This window comes from Elephas maximus, chromosome 21 (genome assembly GCF_024166365.1).
Source record: "Elephas maximus indicus isolate mEleMax1 chromosome 21, mEleMax1 primary haplotype, whole genome shotgun sequence".
Lineage (NCBI taxonomy): Eukaryota > Metazoa > Chordata > Mammalia > Proboscidea > Elephantidae > Elephas > Elephas maximus.
This window is the reverse complement of record NC_064839.1, coordinates 56,487,087-56,507,533: the sequence shown is the minus strand read 5'-3', so window position 1 is coordinate 56,507,533 and position 20,447 is coordinate 56,487,087. Positions and strand designations below refer to the sequence as shown.

The following is a 20,447-nucleotide window of genomic DNA, read 5'->3' as shown; positions in this document are numbered from 1 at the left end:
GCTCAGCCAGACCTGTGGTGCCCCTTGGGCAGAGAGGCAGCCCCACCTTCTGGCTCCAGGCCCCTCACCTTCCACACACAGGAAGCAGATAAGCTCTAGGCCAGCAAGGCCTCACAAATCAGCTTTAAGGCATCAATTTTCCCTTCCTGTCCTTCCTTCCAGGCCTCTCAGTCAGAAACTTCAGCTTCCTGTGGCCTCACACCTTCACCTCCATTTACACACAGTATATAGAGATCTTCAAATGCTGCTTTTAACTTCAAGTTAGAATTACCCTGAATATTTCTCTGGAACTTGTGCCGTCCCCTGCCAACCAGTCAACAATATATTACTTCATCCACTCCCAAAGCCACAACACTTCATTCATTCAGTAAATATTCTAACACCCCTAGTGCATATCAAGCCCTGAGAGTCCAGGACAAAAGCATCCTGACCCCTGGGGTTTACGACCAGGTACAGATGACCATCACAGCAGTGCAAACATAGCATGCCTGCAATGTGAGACCAGGAACGAAGCTCAGGGGGTCTTGGGAGTGGATCATCAGCACATAAAACACACTCCAACACATTTAAAAGAATAAAAATCATTAAAGTATATTCTGGGCCACAACAGAATTAAACTAGAAATCGATAACAAAAAGATGCCTGGAAAATATCAAAATATTTGGAAATTAAACAACACACTTCTCAGTAGCACATGGGTCAGAAGAGAAGTCTGAAGAGAAATTTAAAAATACCTTGAACTAAATGGAAATGAAAAGACAACTTATCAAAATGTTGGGATGCAGTAAAAGAGCGCTTAGAGAGACATTTATAGCATTGAATACATATGTTAGAAGAAAGATATAAAATCAATATTCTAAGCTTCCATTTTAGAAAATCAAAAAATGAAGAACAAATGAATTCTGACACAAGCCAAACAAAGAAAACGAATAAAAATAGAGCAGAAATCAATGAAATTGAAAACAAATAGAAAAGAATCAATGAAACCAAAAGCAGATTCTTTGAAGAGATCAGTTAAACTGATAAATCTCTAGCCAGGCTAACCACGAAAAGAGTAGAGAAGATATAAATAACTAACACCAAAAATGAGAAGGAAGTCATCACTACTGATCCCATGGACATTAAAGGCTAACAAAGGGATTTGATGAACAACTCCATGCCCACAAATTTGACAACTTAGATGAAATATAACAATTCCTTGAAAGACAGAGGGTTCCGCAGAGGCCACTGCCCCATCCCCAGGCCCTGGGCACCCAGGGCATGAGTGATATCCCAGGATTGATCCCGAAGCTAGAGCCTTCAGCAGACCCAAACTCAGGAAGGATATAATACCCTAATGGTTTACGGTCGACTCAGCCAAGAGGGACACAGAGCACAAGATGGAAATAGCTTCAGACCCCAAGGCCCTCCTAGAGCAGGAGCACCAATGGTACAAAGGCACTAGCAGGCAAACCACCTCACATGCTCAGGACACCACCCAGCCATTTGACCACCATGGGGCTCTTCCTTGGCCACAGTGGAGCCCTCGGCACTCACCCAGGCCACATGCAACAGCCCTGGAGAATACCTGTTCCTTGGCCCCCAGTGGGCTGGTCAGAGACATCCCTCCTCACCTGAGCTCCATATCAAAACCTCTGGAACTCTCGGAATCCCCAGTGCAAAGAGAGAATGAGGCTATGCTAGCAGGAGGATTATGTGAGGGCATGTGTCACTGTGAGGATATAGCAGTTGGGGTTGTAGGTATTACCACAGTGACACAACACTCACCCAAAAGTCCCAGCCAAAGCTTGTGGTGCAGCACCCTGTGGTGAGTCTGGCAGTACCCATCAACTCCCACAAGGCAAAAGGTATCTGACCCACCACCCAGCCATGAATGCCAGAATTTGGAGACAATGGGACAAGGATGTCCTACTGATAACTATAGAAAAGGAGACCCAGCTCCTGGGGGATCACCATAGTGGGAGGCCTACTGACCAGCTGTCTGAAGCATCTAGTGCTGCTATAACAGAAATACCACAAGTAGGTGGCTCTAAGGAACAGAAACATTCTCTCACAGTCTAGTAAGCTAGAAGTCTGAATTCAGGGCGCCACTTATAGGGGAAGGCTTTCTCTCTCTGTGGGTTCTGGAGGAAGGTCCTTGTCATCCATTCTCCTGTGGTCTAGGAACTTTGCAGCACAGGGAACCCTGGTCCAAAGGATGAGCTCTGTTCTTGGCACTTCTTTCTTGGTTGCATGAGGGTCCCCTGTCTCTCTGCTTGCTTTTCTCTTTTATACCTCAAAAGAGATTGACTTAAAATATAACCTAAACTTCTAGATTGAGTCCTGCCTCATTACAAAACTGCCTCTAATCTGGCCTCATTAGCATCATAGAGGTAGGATTTACAACACATAGGAAAATCATATCAAATGACGAAAAGGAAGACAATCACGCAGTCCTGGGAACCATAGCCTAGCCAAGGTGACACATTTTGAGGAGACACAATTCAATTCAAAATACCAGATCTGCAGAAGGGAGGTGGAACCTAGGCGTGTATTCACCAGGGTACTTCGATTCTTCCAAGTGTGTGCCCAGAGCACACCGAGAGAGTTGAAATGTGGGCTCCTTACTGTGATCACAGGGGTGAACCCAGCCTGGTAGACATGGAGGGAGAGGGAGAGGGGACATGTCCCACCCATTAACACTCTTCCCCATGTTTTAAAGCTTTCCCCAGTCACAGATACTGCATTTATAATGGGATAGGTAGTGAAAGAATATTAACGCATTGTTTGAAAACTTCCCCTTGGCAGTGCAGGAACCGCTCCAGGTCCTGAGCTGTGACTCCTGTCCCTCCCTCCTACCCCAAAAGCCAGCAAAAGGGAGAGGGCCAAGATGGCTGACTAGGTAGACGCTACCTCGGATCCCTCTTGCAACAAAGACTCGGAAAAACAAGTGAATCGATCACATACATGACAATCTACAAACCCTGACCGACAAACACAGATTTAAACAGTTGATCTGAGTGACAGAGACCAACTACAGGGAAGCAGCGACTGTTTTCGGAGCCTGGAGCCAGCGTCCCAGTCAGGAAACCTTGGCACCGGGCTTTCGACTGGATGTAGGGGAGCTGAGCACGGCATCCTGAGACGCGCAAACGCAGGGCACAGCCCTACCCCCCTGAACTGACCCCGGGAGTGGGCCCAGCCGGTCCACGCGGGCTGCAAGGTGACACTGCTGGCGGAGGAGAAGTCGCCGCAAGGTAGCGACTGGTTTTGGAGCCGGAGTGCAGCGTCCCAGCCGGGGAAACTTTGCAAGGGCCTTGGACTGGGAGCGGAGGAACTGACCCTGGCTTCTGAGACAGCACAAGCACGGGATGCGGGCCTGACCATTGGGGACAATCTCTACCCACCCAGCACACACAGTCGACGACGCGCCCCTCGGGAATCTCAGATAAAACAATCTTCCCAAGTAAAAGATAAGTAACTTTGTCTATATTACAGGGTGCTAAAAAAAAAAATTTTTTTTTTTTTTTTACTCTCTCCTGTTTTTCTGAACCCTCCCCTCCCCTTCCCAGCCGGCTTCATTAACATTGGAATTTCCTGAGCCAGAGGGAGAACTGCTCCGGGGTTTTTCTTTTCCTTTTTTTTTTTTTGGGGGGTCTTTTCCTAACCCATTCTTCTGGCCTGAGAGAAGCAACCACAAAAAAACCCAGGGACCAAAAATCCTTCCCTAATTGGACTAAAAACACAGAACCAGCTCAAGCCAAGCATATGTGATCCACAGTCTTGGGCTTTCATCCCTACAGGGAGTAAGGTGGCTATTACAGTACAAAGGCAATTCTGATAGGGATCTGACTGCATTTGTTTTAGCAGATTTACTGGAAAGAGAAGTTTCCCAGGTCTGATATTTCTGCATATTCAACAGAGCCCTCACTGACCCACAACAGGGAACTGAGGGCTGAAGCTCCCCCCAGACCACCTAGCCTCCTGCCTTAGGGGTCTAAGGAGGGTGACACCTACCAATCTGTAGAGGTACTTGCATTGGGGGCCTAAGGTACAGCTGCAGAGCCCACCCACCAAGGTGCTTTAAGAATAGAGACACACCTACCTCATGACACTTGGGGGAAGCCTGTCAGCATCCTGCCCCCCCTGGAGTGTGAACCCCAGCTGCTATTAGAATCTGGTGCACACAACTATCACCACTACTTCTCAAGGTGGATAGGTGACAGTGTGTATCACACACTTGATGACCCAAAATCAGATTCTACTCAAGAATAGTGAATGGACTCAGGCATATATATCTGGTAACGGCCCAAACCAGCTGGTAATAGGTCATAAGTGAGTCAAGGGCTACAACAATCAAGACAGCGCAATCTAGGAGCCCATCTACATATATTGAAAGAAAACAAAACAAGATAAGATTCAGTGCGCAAATATAGAATAAATCACTACAATATCTTAGTGATGGCTTGGAGACAACAGTCGATATCAAACCACATAAAGAAGCAGACCATGACTGCTTCTACAACCCCCCAAACTAAAGAATCAAAATCTTTCCCAAATGAAGATACAAGCCTGGAATTACCAGGTACAGAATATAAAAAACTAATTTACAGAATGCTTCAAGACATCAGGGATGACCTCAGAAATGAAATAAGGCAAGCTACAGAAAAAGCCAAGGAACACACTGATAAAGCAGTTGAAGAACTCAAAAAGATTATTCAAGAACATAGTGGAAAAATTAATAAGTTGCAAGAAGCCATAAAGAGACAGCATTCAGAAATCCAAAACTTTAACGACAAAATTACAGAATTAGACAACGCAATAGGAAGTCAGAGGAGCAGACTCGAGCAATTAGAATGCAGAGTGGGAAATCTGGAGGACCAGGCAATTAACACCAATATAGCTGAAAAAAATCAGATAAAAGAATTTAAAAAAATGAAGAAACCCTAAGAATCATGTGGCACTCTATCAAGTAGGATAACTTGTGTGTGATTGGAGTCCCAGAATAGGGAGGGATAACAGAAAACACAGAGAGAATAGTTGAAGATCTGTTGGCAGAAAGCTTCCCTGACATCATGAAAGACGAAAGGATATCTATCCAAGATGCTCATCGAACCCCATTTAAGATTGATCCAAAAAGAAAAACACCAAGACATATTATCATCAAACTTGCCAAAACCAAAGATAAAGAGAAAATTTTAAAAGCAGCCAGGGATAAAAGAAAGGTCTCCTACAAGGGAGACTCAATAAGAATAAGTTCAGACTACTCAGCAGAAACCATGTAGGCAAGAAGGCAATGGGATGACATATACAGAGCACTGAAGGAGAAGAACTGCCAGCCAAGGATCATATATCCAGCAAAACTCTCTCTGAAATATGAAGGTGAAATTAAGATATTTACAGATAAACACAAGCTTAGAGAATTTGCAAAAACCAAACCAAAGCTACAAGAAATACTAAAGGAAATTGTTTGGTCAGAAAACCGATAATATCAGATACCAGCACAACACGAGGTCACAAAACAGAACATCGTGATATCAACTCAAATAGGGAAATCACAAAAACAAATTAAGATTAATTAAAAAAAAAAAGCTCAAAACAAGGAATCACTGAAGTCAATATGTAAAAGATCACAATAAGCAAAAAGAGGGACTAAATACAGGTGGCATAGACCTGCGATATGGAGACAGATACAGGGCGATATATGACAATACAAGTTAGGTTTTTACTTAGAAAAATAGGGGTAAATATTAAGGTAACCACAAAGAGGTATAACAACTCCATAACTCAAAATAAAAACCAAGAAAAACGTTAATGACTCAGCAAACATAAAGTCAAATACTACGAAAATGAGGAACACACAATTTACAAAGAAAAACATCTCAGCACAAAAAAGTAAGTGGAAAAATGAAATTGTCAACAACACACATAAAAAGGCATCAAAATGACAACACTAAACACATACTTATCTATAATTACGCTGAATGTAAATGGACTAAACACACCAATAAAGAGACAGAGAGTCTCAGACTGGATAAAGAAACACGATCCATCTATATGCTGCCTACAAGAGACACACCTTAGACTTAGAGACACAAACAAACTAAAACTCAAAGGATGGAAAAAAATATATCAAGCAAACTAAGCAAAAAGGAGCAGGAGTAGCAATATTAATTTCTGACAAAATAGACTTTAAAGTTAAATCCACCACAAAGGATAAAGAAGGACACTACATAATGATAAAAGGGACAATTGACCAGGAAGATATAACCATATTAAATATTTATGCACCCAATGACAGGGCTGCAAGATACATAAATCAAATTTTAATAGAAATGAAAAGTGATATAGACACCTCCACAATTATAGTAGGAGACTTCAACACACCACTTTCGGAGAAGGACAGGACATTCAGTAAGGAGCTCAATAGAGACACGGAAGACCTAATTACTACAATCAGCCAACTTCACCTCATTGACTTATACACAACTCTCCACCCAACTGCTGCAAAGTATACTTTTTTTTCTAGTGCACATGGAACATTCTCTAGAATAGACCACATATTAGGTCATAAAACAAACCTTTGCAGAATCCAAAACATAGAAATATTACAAAGCATCTTCTCAGACCACAGGGCCATAAAAGTGGAAATCAATAACAGAAAAATTAGGGTAAAGAAATCAAATACTTGGAAACTGAACAATACCCTGCTGAAAAAAGACTGGGTTACAGAAGACATTAAGGAGGGAATAAAGAAATTCATAGAATGCAATGAGAACGAAAATACTTCCTATCAAAACCTCTGGGACACAGAAAAAGCAGTGCTCAGAGGCCAATTTATATTGATAAATGCACACATACAAAAAGAAGAAAGCCAAAATCAGAGAACTGTCTCTACAACTTGAACAAATAGAAAGTGAGCAACAAAAGAATCCATCAGGCACCAGAAGAAAACAAATTAAAAAAATTAGAGCTGAACTAAATGAATTAGAGAGCAGAAAATCAATTGAAAGAAATAACAAAGCCAAAAGATGGTTCTTTGAAAAAATTAACAAAATTGATAAACCATTGGCCAGACTGACTAAAGAAATACAGGAAAGAAACAAATAACCCAAATAAGAAACGAGAAGGGCCACAGCACAACAGACCCAACTGAAATTAAAAGAATCATATCAGATTATTACGAAAAATTGTACTCTAACAAATTTGCAAACCTAGAAGAAATGGATGAATTCCTGGAAAAACACTACCTACCTAAACTAACACAATCAGAAGTAGAACAACTAAATAGACCCATAACAAAAAAAGAGATTGAAAAGGTAATCAAAAAACTCCCAACAAATAAAACCCCTGGCCCGGATGGCTATACTGCAGAGTTCTACCAAACTTTCAGAAAAGAGTTAACACCACTACTACTAAAGGTATTTCAAAGCATAGAAAATGACGGAATACTACCTAACTCATTCTATGAAGCCACCATATCCCTGATACCAAAACCAGGTAAAGACATCACAAAAAAAGAAAATTACAGACCTATATCCCTCATGAACATAGATGCAAAAGTCCTCAACAAAATTCTAGCCAATAGAATTCAACAACATATCAAAAAAATAATCCACCATAACCAAGTGGGATTTATACCAGGTATGCAAGGCTGGTTTAATATTAGAAAAACCATTAGTGTAACCCACCATATAAAGAAAACAAAAGACAAAAACCACATGATCTTATCAATTGATGCAGAAAACGCATTTGACAAAGTCCAACACCCATTTATGATAAAAACTCTCACGAAAATAGGAATTGAAGAAAAACTCCTCAACATAATAAAGGGCATCTATTTTTTTTTATACAAAGCCAACAGCCAACATCACTCTAAATGGAGAGAACCTGAAAGCATTTCCCTTAAGAACGGGAACCAGACAAGGATGCCCTTTATCACCGCTCTTATTCAGCCTTGTGCTAGAGGTCCTAGCCAGAGCAATTAGGCTAGACAAAGAAATAAAGGGCATCCGGATTAGCAAGGAGGAACTAAAATTATCTCTATTTGCAGATGACATGATCTTATACACAGAAAACCCTAAGAAATCCTCCAGAAAACTACTGAAACTAATACAAGAGTTTGGCAGAGTCTCAGGTTATAAGATAAACATACAAAAATTACTTGGATTCCTCTACATCAACAAAAAGAACATCGAAGAGGAAATCACCAAATCAATACCATTCACAGTAGCCCCCAAGAAGATAAAATACTTAGGAATAAATCTTACCAAAGATGTAAAAGACCTATACAAAGAAAACTGCGAAGTACTACTACAAGAAACTAAAAAGGACCTGCTTAAGTGGAAAAACATACCTTGCTCATGGATAGGAAGACTTAACACAGTAAAAATGTCTATTCTACCAAAAGCCATCTATACATACAGTGCACTTCCCATCCAAATTCCAATGTCATTTTTTAATGTGATGGAGAAACAAATCACCAACTTCATATGGAAGAGAAAGAAGCCTCGGATAAGTAAAGCATTACTGAAAAAGAAGAAGAAAGTGGGAGGCCTCACTCTACCTGATTTCAGAACCTATTATACAGCCACAGTAGTCAAAACAGCCTGGTACTGACACAACAAGAGGCACATAGACCAATGGAACAGAATTGAGAACCCAGATATAAATCCATCCACATATGAGCAGCTGATATTTGACAAAGGCCCAGCATCAGTTAATTGGGGAAAAGATAGTCTTTTTAACAAATGGTGCTGGCATAACTGGATATCCATTTGCAAAAAAATGAAACAGGACCCATACCTCACACCATGCACAAAAACTAACTCCAGGTGGATCAAAGACCTAAACATAAAGACTAAAACAATAAAGATCATGGAAGAAAAAATAGGGACAACCTTAGGAGCCCTAATACAAGGCATAAACAGAATACAAAACATTACCAAAAATTCCGAAGAGAAACCAGATAACTGGGAGCTCCTAAAAATCAAACACCAATGCTCATCTAAAGATTTCACCAAAAGAGTAAAAAGACCACCTACAGACTGGGAAAGAATTTTCAGCTATGACATCTCCAACCAGCGCCTGATCTCTAAAATCTATATGATTCTGTCAAAACTCAACCACAAAAAGACAAACAACCCAATCAAGAAGTGGGCAAAGGATATGAACACACACTTCACTAAAGAAGATATTGAGGCAGCTAACAGATACATGAGAAAATGCTCTCGATCATTAGCCATTAGTGAAATACAAATTAAAACTACGATGAGATTCCATCTCACTCCAACAAGGCTGGCATTAATCCAAAAAACACAAAATAATAAATGTTGGAGAGGCTGCGGAGAGATTGGAACTCTTATACACTGCTGGTGGGGATGTAAAATGGTACAACCACTTTGGAAATCTATCTGGCGTTTTCTTAAACAGTTAGAAATAGAACTACCATACAATCCAGAAATCCCACTCCTCAGGATATACACCCTAGAGAAATAAGAGCCTTCACACAAACAGATATATGCACACCCACGTTTATCGCAGCTTTGTTTACAATAGCAAAAAGCTGGAAGCAACCAAGGTGTCCATCAACGGATGAATGGTTAAATAAATTGTGGTATATTCACACAATGGAATACTATGCATCGATAAAGAACACTGAAGAATCTCTGAAACATTTCACAACATGGAGGAACCTGGAAGGCATTTTGCTGAGCGAAATTAGAGGCAAAAGGACAAATATTGTATAAGACCACTATTATAAGATCTTGTGAAATAGTATAAACTGAGAAGAACACATACTTTTGTGGTTATGAGAGGGGGAGGGAGGGAGGGTGGGAGAGGGTTTTTTACTGATTAGTTAGTAGAGAAGAACTACTTCAGGTGAAAAAAAAATTAGGTGAAGGGAAGGACAATACCCAATAAATGGAAGGTCAGCTCAACTGGACTGGACCAAAAGCAAAGAAGTTTCCGGAATAAACTGAATGCTTCAAAGGTCAGCGGAGCAAGGGCGGGGGTCTGGGGACCATAGTTTAAGGGGACTTCTAAGTCAATTGGCAAAATAATTCTATTATGAAAACATTCTGCATCCCACTTTGAAATGTGGCGTCTGGGGTCTTAAATGCTAACAAGCAGCCATCTAAGATGCATCAATTGGTCTCAACCCACCTGGATCAAAGGAGAATGAAGAACACCAAGGTCACACGATAACTATGAGCCCAAGAGACACAAAGGGCCACAAGAACCAGAGACTTGCATCATCCTGAGACCATAAGAACTAGTCAGTGCCCGGCCACAACCGATGACTGTCCTGACAGGGAGCAAAACAGAGAACCCACGAGGGAGCAGGAGATCAGTGGGATGCAGACCCCAAAGTCTCACAAAAAGACCATACTTAATTGTCTGACTGAGACTAGAGAATTCCCAGCAGTCACGGTCCCCAAACCTTCTGTTGGCCCAGGACAGGAACCATTACCAAAGACAACTCATCAGACATGGAAGGGACTGGACAGTGGGTAGGAGAGAGATGCTGATGAAGAGTGAGCTATTTGTATCAGGTGGACACTTGAGACTGTGTTGGCATCTCCTGTCTGGAGGGGGGATGGGAGGGTAGAGAGGGTTGGAAGCTGGCAAAATTGTAATGAAAGAAGAAACTGGAAGGGCTGACTCATTATGGGGATTGCAAGTGGGAGTATGGAGTAAGGTGTATATAACCTTATATGTGACAGACTGACTTGATTTGTAAAAGTTGACTTGAAGCTCAATAAAAGTTAAAAAAAAAAAAAAGCCAGCAAAAGAGCAAAGAGTCCTCTGAGCAGGGACAACAAGGCATGAGGGAGAGGTGGACGCAAGCGAAACCTCTCAGGGCATTGGAGTCAAGGCCGTACTGAGAGGACCTAGAGGGCAAGGCCAGAGGCCACCGGCTGATCCACAGCCACAGCTGGGAGGAGCTCCTAGGGCCCAGGTCTCTGCCCCTAAGTCACACCTTGTGCTCTCACAGAATATGGAGCACACTTCTGATTCACAGTTCTAGGTGTCCGCCTCCCCTGGGCTGGAGAACTCCTGATCTCCCCCTTTGGCTTCTGCATCTCTTTCAGCCTCCCTGGGGCAGGTACTGCTGACCACAATGATATAAAAGGCCTCCAAGTAACCCATGCACGGTGAGGATGGGCACTTACTCTATATGTTACTTCAGTGGTGCATGGGTCCTGAGCTCCAAGATGGACAGACACCCACCAAGTCAGGTATAGCTTCACAACCCTGAGAGGTTCCCTAGGTTCTTCAGCAAATAACCTCTCAGGCAGGGAGCACAGACAGGATCTCAATTCTCTATCTCTGTCACTTCTCTTTGTCTCTTTCTCTATATCTGTCTAAATATCTCTTATTCTCTCTGTCTCTGTCTCTATCTCATTCTGTCTCTGTCTCGCTATCTCTCTGTCTTTATCTCACTCTGTCTCACTTTCTGTCTGTCTCACCTCTGTCTCTGCCTCTCTCAGTTGGTCTCTGTCTCACTGTCTCTCTGTATCTCTGTCTCTGTCTCTCTCTCTGTCTCACCTCTCTCTATGTCTATTGCTGTCTCTCTTTGTCTCTCCTCTCCTTTTCATAGTCCATCCCAGTGAGGTTTCCTCAAGAAAAGGTGCCACAGTCATCGCCAACACTATGTCCGCCTCCCGTGGCTGTATCCTCACAGAGTGCCCCCACTGTCTTCACCGTGGCACTTTGTTAAGTGCCCAGACCATCTGCACCATGTACCACCTCCACTGGGAGCATTCTGGATGCCTTAACTCACTTCAATGGCAGGGGAGGATTTAGCAGACATGGGATGCATTCGTTAGCATCAAATAGTGACAATTCAGATGGCATAGACTCCTTCAGGCTCAGATGGGTAGCTTTTCAGACTTTCACAAAACTGGTCATCCCACTTTGTGAAAACATTTCAGAACTCTGAAAAACATGGGAAATTTCCTTTCATGAACCATGTCCTTGATACCAATATCCAACAAAGTCCCCAAAAAGAGAAATGAGGGCTAATTTCCATAGGAATAAAGAACCAAAAGCCATAAGTGAAATACTAAAAATCATATTTCCGTCCAGTTCATGGATCAAAGATTAAACCAGGAATTGGGAACTATTTATCGTTCACTCCAACACTTAGAGAAATGAGAACCTCACGGTAGGCTCAATAGAAACGGAAGGTGTACTGGAAGAAACCGAAGTCCCAGCAGGAGCACTGGTGCCATGAAGGAGAACAATGACATTGAACCAGCCCTCCAGACAGAAGACGGAGGCTCCAAAGAGAGACCCAAAAAGCCACCCAGTCAGACAAAGCTTCACTCCAAAACCTAAATCATGAAACTAGATAACACACTTAGAGGTTTTGTACACTTAGGAGGCATCAAAATTTAAAGACAAATAATAAACTTAAAATATTCAGCAAATATGTAAATGTTTTATAACACTAGTGTGCAAAGAACTCACAGATGCTAAGAAGAAAAATAGCAAAACTCTTAAATGGACAAACGATATAACAGACAAATTGCAAAAGAAACACGAATGGATAGGAAATATTAGGAAGAGACAGAAAACATTTTATGAATAGACATTCTTCAGACAATTATTTGTGATCGTAAAAAAGTTGGAAGCAAGCTATTGACTAAAGAACTCATGGTGCAGCCATTAACGGGAATGTCCTGCAAACTTTCTCAGTTTACAAAGCACGTATGGCAAGAGCGGAGCTCCCTGGAGGGATGAAAGGGCTCAAAAGGACCCCACGTCATGTGATGACAGGAGTGTAAATAGAACAGATGAATCAGGGAAAGGTAATTTAAAGAATGAATTGATTTTTACTTTCACTTTTTGGTTTAATTTTCAAAATATTTTACAGTCTGCCAGTGGCTCTACTACAACAGATTAGAAAGTTTTCCCAGAGAAATTGCAGATGTGCCCTGGGCCTCACTCTCCTGAGGTCTCACAGACACCTTCCTGCTGAGGGAACCTCTAGTTCCAGCTCCTCTTCAGTCTGGAGGCAGGCAGTGCTCCACAGCTGCCCACCAAGAGGGATCCTCAAGGTAGCCTCCCCAATTCCACACTTTCCAGACCAGCAGCACCATCGGGGACCACCCCCACCTCCAAACCTGACCCACGTGTGCAACATTCACAGAGAGCGATGCTGAAGCCCTGGCTCCACACTGGCCTCCGGTGGCCTCTCTCCTGGCGTGTGTCCCCTGCAGGCACAGAGGTCATCTCCTGTACCCTAGGAGACTGGGTACACTTGGGATCCATTGGATTCTTCTCATCCCTCCCTCCCCAAATGGAAGTGCTGCCCAAACCCTCTCCCAACCCAGGCCAGCCCAGCTAAAGCAAGACACAGGGTCTGGTCCCAGCCCTGTGTCCAGCAGAGAGAAGGTTCCCCAGGGGCCAGCCACTGCCCCATCCCAAGGCCTTGGGTACCTAGGACGTGTCACTGGAACAATATTGCAGTGGGGGTTACTGCTACTACCACAGTGACACAGCTGTTGCACAAAAGTCCCACCTCAAGCTCGAGGTGCAGTACCCTAGGATCTGGCCTTGTGGTGACCATCAACTCCCACAGGGCACAGGTCATGTGACCTGCCACCCACCCACAGGTGCAGGAGTTTGGAGACAATGGAACAAGGTGTCCCACTGATGACAACATAAAAGGAGACCCAGCTCCTGGAGGAGCGGGGGCAGTTGGGGGCTTGCTGACCAGCTGTCTTAAGTATCTAGTGCTACTGTAATAGAAGTGCCAAAAGAGGGTGGCTTTAACAAACAGAAGCTTATTCTCTCACAGTCTAGTAGGCTAAAAGTCTGAATTCAGGGCACCACCTCCAGGGGAATGTTTTCTCTCTCTGTGGACTCTGGAGAAAGGTCCTTGTCATCCATTTTCCAATCGCCTATGAGCTTCTCAGTGCAGGGACCCCGAGTCCAAAGGATGTGCTATACTCCTGGCACTACATTCTGGGTGGCCCGAGGTCCCCCTGTCTCTCGGCTTGCTTCTCCCTTTCATATTTCAAAAGAGATTGACTCAAGATAAAACCTAATCTTGTAGATTGAGCCCTGCCTCATTAACGTCACTGCCTCTAATCCTGCCTCATTAGCATCATAGAGGTAGGGTTTAGAACACAAAGGAAAATCACATCACATACAAAATGGTGGACAATCACACAATACTAGCAACCATGGCCTAGGGAAGTTCGCATACAGTTTTGAAGAACGCAGTTCAATCCATAACAACAGCTCTGCACAAGGGAACTGGAACCCAGGAAGGTACTCACCATGGTGTTTTGATCCTTCTGAGTGTGTGCAAGAGAACACCAAGGTCCCCATAAGTCAGAACCCTTCCTGTGATCAAATGGATGAGCCCAGCCTGGTAGTCATGGGGGGAGAAGGAGAGGAGACATGCCCCGTTCATTTGCACTCTTCCATATATTTTAAAATTTTCACCAGTCTCAGAGACTGCATTTATAACAGGACTTTTAGTGAACAATTGTAACAGTATTTTTTAAATTTACCCCTTAGCAGTTCTGGAACTTCTCCACATCCTAAATTGTGACTTCTTTCCTCCCCACCGGCCCCACTGTGGACCTCAGAGTCTCTGAGCACCATCCACCCCTCACTCCCTGAGGGAGAAGCCAGCAAAAGAGCAAAGAGTCCTCTGAGCAGGAACAGCAAGGAACAAGCCAGAGGTAGAAGCAGACGCCCCTTGTTGGGCATTGGCATGGAAGGTAGCCTGGATGAATGAAGGGGGCAGGGCTGGGTGGCTGCTGACCCACAAGCACAGTTTGGAGGTGCTCCTAGGACCCAGGTCTCTACCCCTAAGTTACACACACCGCACTCTTACAGAATAAGGAACAAACTGCTGATTCGCAGTCCTAGGTGTCTCTTCCCCTGGGCTGGAGAGCCCCTGACCTCGCATCTTGGCCTCTGCTTCTCCCTCAGGCCTTCCTAGGGCAAGTACTGCTGGCCCCGAGGATATAAAAGGCCCCCAAGTAACCCATGCACTGTGGGGGTGTGCTCTTATCCACCCTAGGTGCCTCTGCAGTGGTTGGGGGGATGAGTTCCATGATGGACAGACAGCCACCAGTTCCAGTACTTGCTAGGATTGCCACCTCAGCCTGAGAGGTCCCCCAGATGTTTCAGCAAGCAACACCTCAGGCGTGAAGCCCAGCCCCAAGTGAAAGTCTCTACCTCTGGGGCTGCCTTCCTGCCACCTTGCCAGAGGGAGTTTGAGGGCAGACATACACCACTGTGGTATTACTCTGCTTATGCTTATAGTTATTCTGGCCACAGTCTCAAAATGCCTTACAAAAACCCATCCCTACACCCCAGCCCCTCACACCAGGAACTGCAGACATGAACAGGATTTTGAAAAGTATTATAGATTGAATTGTGTCCCTCAAATATATGTGTTGTAAATCCTAACTCCTATAACTCTGGTTATAATCCCATTTGGAAATGGTTTTCATAACTTTGTTAATTTAGCAGTATCAGTGTAGATTGTGGTTTGAGTCAATGTCTTTTGAGATATAAAAGGACAGATTAAGCAAGCAAACAAAAACATGATACAAGCCACGTACTCTTCCAAGAAACCCAGGAATAGCAGCTGAAAAGAGACAAGGGCCATTCCCTAGAGCAGAGAAAGAGAGAGAGAGAAAGCCTTCCTCTAGGGTTAGAGCTCTGAATTCGGACTTCTCGCCTCCTAAACTGTGAGATAATAATTACTGTTTGTTGAAGCTACCCTCTCAGTATTTCTGCAATACCAGCACTAGACAAGTAAGACAAACGTGGACACGCCATCATGGATTTGGGGGGGTGGGTACCACAGCCATGTGGCACATGACTCAAAATAACAGGTATAACACCATAGTGGTAACATGGTTACCTGGACTCCCAGATCCCTGGGAGGTCACCACAGAGACCCCGGCAAGGAAGTCCATATGGATCATGAAACAGTCAAGCCAAAGGCAACCCCCAACTCAGCCTAATCTCACTCATAGTGGGTATACTATGCACATTGTCTCCTGGCTTCCAGTGGATAGCCCACAAAAGTCCCCCATCCTCCCTCGGGGTTGGTCAACATATCAGGGCCACAACTCAGCCATCTAGGCCAGGAACCAGGAGGAGTCAGGTGGGACCTGACCTCAGGTGGGTCCTGATGCCATTCCTCTAACACACGCCCAGACCACACTCTGTAGGCTTTCCCTCCAACTCCCAGCCCAGTACCAGAGCCCTGCTGACTGGCATCCAACCCTCTTTCCTTCTCCTGCCATCCATCCCAGCCTGTCACAGGCCTCTGCAGGCAGCACAGGACAGATGAAACTCTTATGACCCCTCAGGAGGCCCCCAGCATCTGGAAGTCAGCAAGCACAGCCAGATCGCCATTCCTGGTGTCCCCATTCTCCTGTCCCCCCATACTGCCATATTGTCAGCCTCACCCTTGGACGTGCAGCAGCTCTAACAGGCTGAACACCTCCCCTTCCCAGCATACCAGCTAAGCCCTGAAGCTGTGGCCAATGATTCAGGCTGCCAGCCTGAACCCTCTCTACCTCTGAGGATGCAGCCACCCTGCCTCAGCTCTAGCCCCAGTTCTTGCCACAGAGCACCGAGCTGTGGTAAATGACTACGACTATGGTGATCACAGTGGTACCACCCACAGCACGAACCGCCTTCTCCACACAAGCCTCAGAACCTCCCAGACCCTGTGGTAGGAGTGGGGGAGGGCAGTTGCAAACTGTCTTCTGTGACTCTGGAAAGCTACAGGGAAGGATAGTTGTGCTTGGGGTGTGGACCCCAGTCATGACCACAAGGGCCCAAGAATGGTCGAAGGGACAGTGCAGGCCATGGCGTAGGACTAGGCAAAGGCTAAGGGAGACCCAGGGCTGGCATCAGGTGTTTATAAAATTAACCCCTCCTCCTCTGCCAGCATGATCCATAGTGCCTCCATCATCAATCCCTCACGATGGGGAAACTGAGGGGCGAACAGTGAAGGGCCTAAGGCAGGCTCACCCAGAGTGCTAGGGAGGGACCTGAAACCCTAGCTGCTGGCACAGGCAACTGGGATAATTCCAGAAGACCAAGTATTCTAAGGCATGAACCTAGAGTGTGTACCCCCATATTTCCCCAGGTGGCCTCCACTAAGCCGCCACCCTCTTTCCTTGGGGATATCCTTCCCCCCTCTACCTGTGGCTCAGCTTCCCAGGGGCACATGGCCCAGTCCTCTGAGGCCCTCTGTGGGCCTCCAGCCCCTAGGGGTAGGCAATATTGTCTGAGCCCTGTCACTGTGGGCAGTGGGGTACTAGTAGTTACCACAGTGGCATGGCCCTTGCTCAAAATCACCTGGCTCCTGCCAACTCCAGACCTGGCTGATTACCTCATGCTGTCCTCCTAAATTTCCTGGAGATTCGAAGTGTGACCCCCTCTCTATAACAAAGCTCCGGAGGCAGAGCCACAGGCCTGTCAGCAGCAAAAACCCTCACCCAATGTCCACGTAGGAGGCACCTTTGCAGAAGAGGACTCTGGCTATCCACCTCCGCTACACTGAGTAGTGCTCAGAAACCCAGGCCTCCGGCTGCAGCTTCCCCAGTGCCACCCGTAAACCTTCAGAGAAACCGCAGTATGCATCCTTCAGCTGGGCAGGCTCAGGCCACTCTTTCCCTGGCCTGCACTAGCTCCCAGCCTGACCTCACAGACTCTCTTGCCCCTGAGCAAGGGCAGGAACAGACCCAGGTCCTCTTAGGCTGTGAGGCTGCCCAACTGCCTGTTGGTGGCCAGCATGAGCTCCTGTGCAAGGAAGGGCAAGACCTCGCTAACTGGCCCCCATACAACCCTACCCCACCCAGTACATCCCACACTGGACCACTGGACCCCTGCCTGCACAGCCTCCCGAGGGCCCTGAGAACAAACACAGACAGCTTAGAGTTGTCAGTGCCCCCAGACTCTGCCCTGCCCTGTGCAGCATCCACAATAGAACCACAACGCACAGCCCAGACCAGAGGCCACAGAAGGGCAGGATGGAGGCCTGTGCAACCCTTCTCCACAGCAGGGCCAGCACTCCAGAAGGATACAGAAGTCTATCTGGGCAGAGATGGGTGGGGGTAATCCCAGGACTCTAGGTTTCACCCCTTTCAAACTCCAGGGACTTCTACCAGACTACCCTCAAGCACCCATACACTGGCATCAGAAAACCCAAGCCCTCGCCTCTCCTTCTTCTCCTCTGCTGGTTGTCGCTTCCTTCCACCAGTGGGAAGCACCAAGAAACCATGCCAGATGGGGGCGCAGAGGCTGGATGCCCAAGATTTGGTATGAGGCTCTAATGCAGTGATACTACTACGGTAGTTACTACCACTGTGGCTGACTTTCTAGCAAATACCAGTCAAGACACCTGCTGGGGCACACAGGGGAAGAACCCATCCATACCTCCCTTCGTACCCCTAGGGGTGGGGCCCGTCTCCAGGTCCCATCTCCTCCACCTAGTACCTGGCCAGGGCACAGTAGACAGTGATGACGGTGGAGGGGAGTGACCCCGGAAGCTTGGGGTGGAGGTCTCAGCTGAAGATGCTCCTAGGCCAACACCACCCCATTCCTGCCTCCCCACTGTGTCTCCTGTGATCCCTGAGAACCCTGGTCTTCAGTCTGGCCAAGTGGACATTCTGTACAGAACCCACTCACTTTAGGTTTAACTCCATAGTGGCTCAGACCAGAGCCAAAAACCCTTCATGTTGCCTCCTCTCATGGTAGCCAACACAGTCCGGATTTGGGGAGCAGACCCCTTTGGGGCAGCACTGAGGAGGTAGGGAGTGCACAGTGACAGCAAAGAGGGAAAACAGGCCACCCTGGCTTGGGCTTTAATCTCAGGGCTATGATCCAGATGGCCATTATATTGCAGGCAACCCCCAAACACAACCTCACCCCCTGCAGCTAGGGGCAAATCTTGACCTGTGCACTGACTTTCCAAACATGGAATTCTGGAGAAAAGCCCAGAGCTGAACAATACCCACCGAACCCTGTCAAGGACAGAAAGGGCAATGTTTGCCCAGGAGAACTGCTCTGGGCAGGCCTAGCAGAATTTGTGCACGTCCACGACATAGTAATTATAGCTGGAACCACCGTGACACATGTCTCACGAAAATCTCACCCAGTGGCCTCGGTAACTAGAGAGGCTCAGAGCCAAGGCCATAGAGCTCCTCAAGCCCACACCCATGCAGTCTTGCCTGGTACAGTTCTCCAAAGGCAGTGGCAGGTACAGAGGGATTCTGTGCTGCCCTGAGTCAAGGTGGTTATGATAGCAGATACCACTGTGTGCAAGACCAAGCCAGAAACTGAATCCCAGCAGAAACTGAATCCCAGCAGAAACTGGATGGGTGGGAGACAGACAGAAAGGCCAGTGTTGGAACACTGAGCCCTGCCAGGCTATCACACTCACCACACCCTAACAGCCTGGACCCCACATGGGACTTTGCTTCATGAAAGGGCTAGAAAGAATGAGCTGGGGATGAAGTCCTTGGGAGTGAATTTGGGGATACCTGCTATGGGGATGGAGCTCAACCAGGGTCGTAGACCCCTTTGAGGAAGCCTGACAGGACTAGCACAGTGAAGGTGAAGTTCAGGTGATACTCAGACTTCCAACAGAACATAGCCCACACCAAGTCCGAGTTGGGGAGGCAGCAGTGTGCCAGGAAGATTCCATTGGAGGCACACTGGGGGCTCCCTGGGGACCTTGGGTAGGTGGTGGATCCTCCTACCCCAAGAAAGAGACATGCAAAGCTTCCACCTCTTTGGCCTTCAGCCTACCTGCAACCTAGTCAAGCCCACTGCTCTCAGCACTAGGGGCAGATCATCCTGGCAGCTAGGCCTGTGTGGAGTCCACAGTCCAGCCTATATCCCTCCACGGTCTTGATTAAGTATCTGTGCCAGCTTTCGGAATGCCACACCAGTCAGGGTCCAGGCTCTTCTTGGTACACTAAATGCACAGTGGAGCAGCAGGGTGTTCATCTGGCTGGGTGGGACAAGTCTCAGCCCATTCCCCATGCTACCCCCATATGGGCTCACCAACCTCTTTCTCCCATATCATCACTCCGGCCCAGAGCCTGTCTTCTATACTACACGAGAAGGAGTGCTCAGGGCATCACTCATCAGCCAAATTTCCAAGATCCTGATAGGGCAGCTACAGTCAAACAGGATGGGGGTGTATGGACCTGACAGCCTGAGTTCCATGTCAGCCATGGCCTTGGCAACCACAGTGTTATGGAGGACTTTAGTCAGCTAGCCCTCCTTGGGACCTGTGGTGCCCCTTGGGCAGGAGGCAGCCCCATCTCAAGCCCCACACCTGCACCCTCCACACACAGGTAGCAGATAACCTATAAGGCAGCAAGGCCTCAGAAATCACATTTAAGGCATCAATTTTCCTTTCATGCCCCTCCTTCAAGCCTAGGTCCTATAGCTTCCCAGAC

General features: G+C 46.2%; 1 protein-coding gene across 50 annotated transcripts in view; it reads right to left on the bottom strand.

Annotated features, from left to right (window-relative positions):
• The window catches only part of LOC126064689 (uncharacterized), a 302,693-nt gene that overhangs the window by 149,044 nt on the left and 133,202 nt on the right, over nucleotides 1-20,447 (bottom strand). For 38 of the 50 annotated variants that reach the window (XR_007514592.1, XR_007514579.1, XR_007514578.1 and 35 more), the window contains one exon: nucleotides 14,274-14,365. The exons of the other annotated variants lie outside the window; for them this stretch is intronic. Coding sequence is in view for 24 of the 38 variants with exons in the window: in XM_049863900.1 (XP_049719857.1) it covers nucleotides 14,274-14,365 (92 nt within the window). In the remaining 14 variants the exon portion in view is untranslated. The remainder of the gene's footprint in view (nucleotides 1-14,273; nucleotides 14,366-20,447) is intronic. 50 annotated transcript variants of the gene reach the window in all.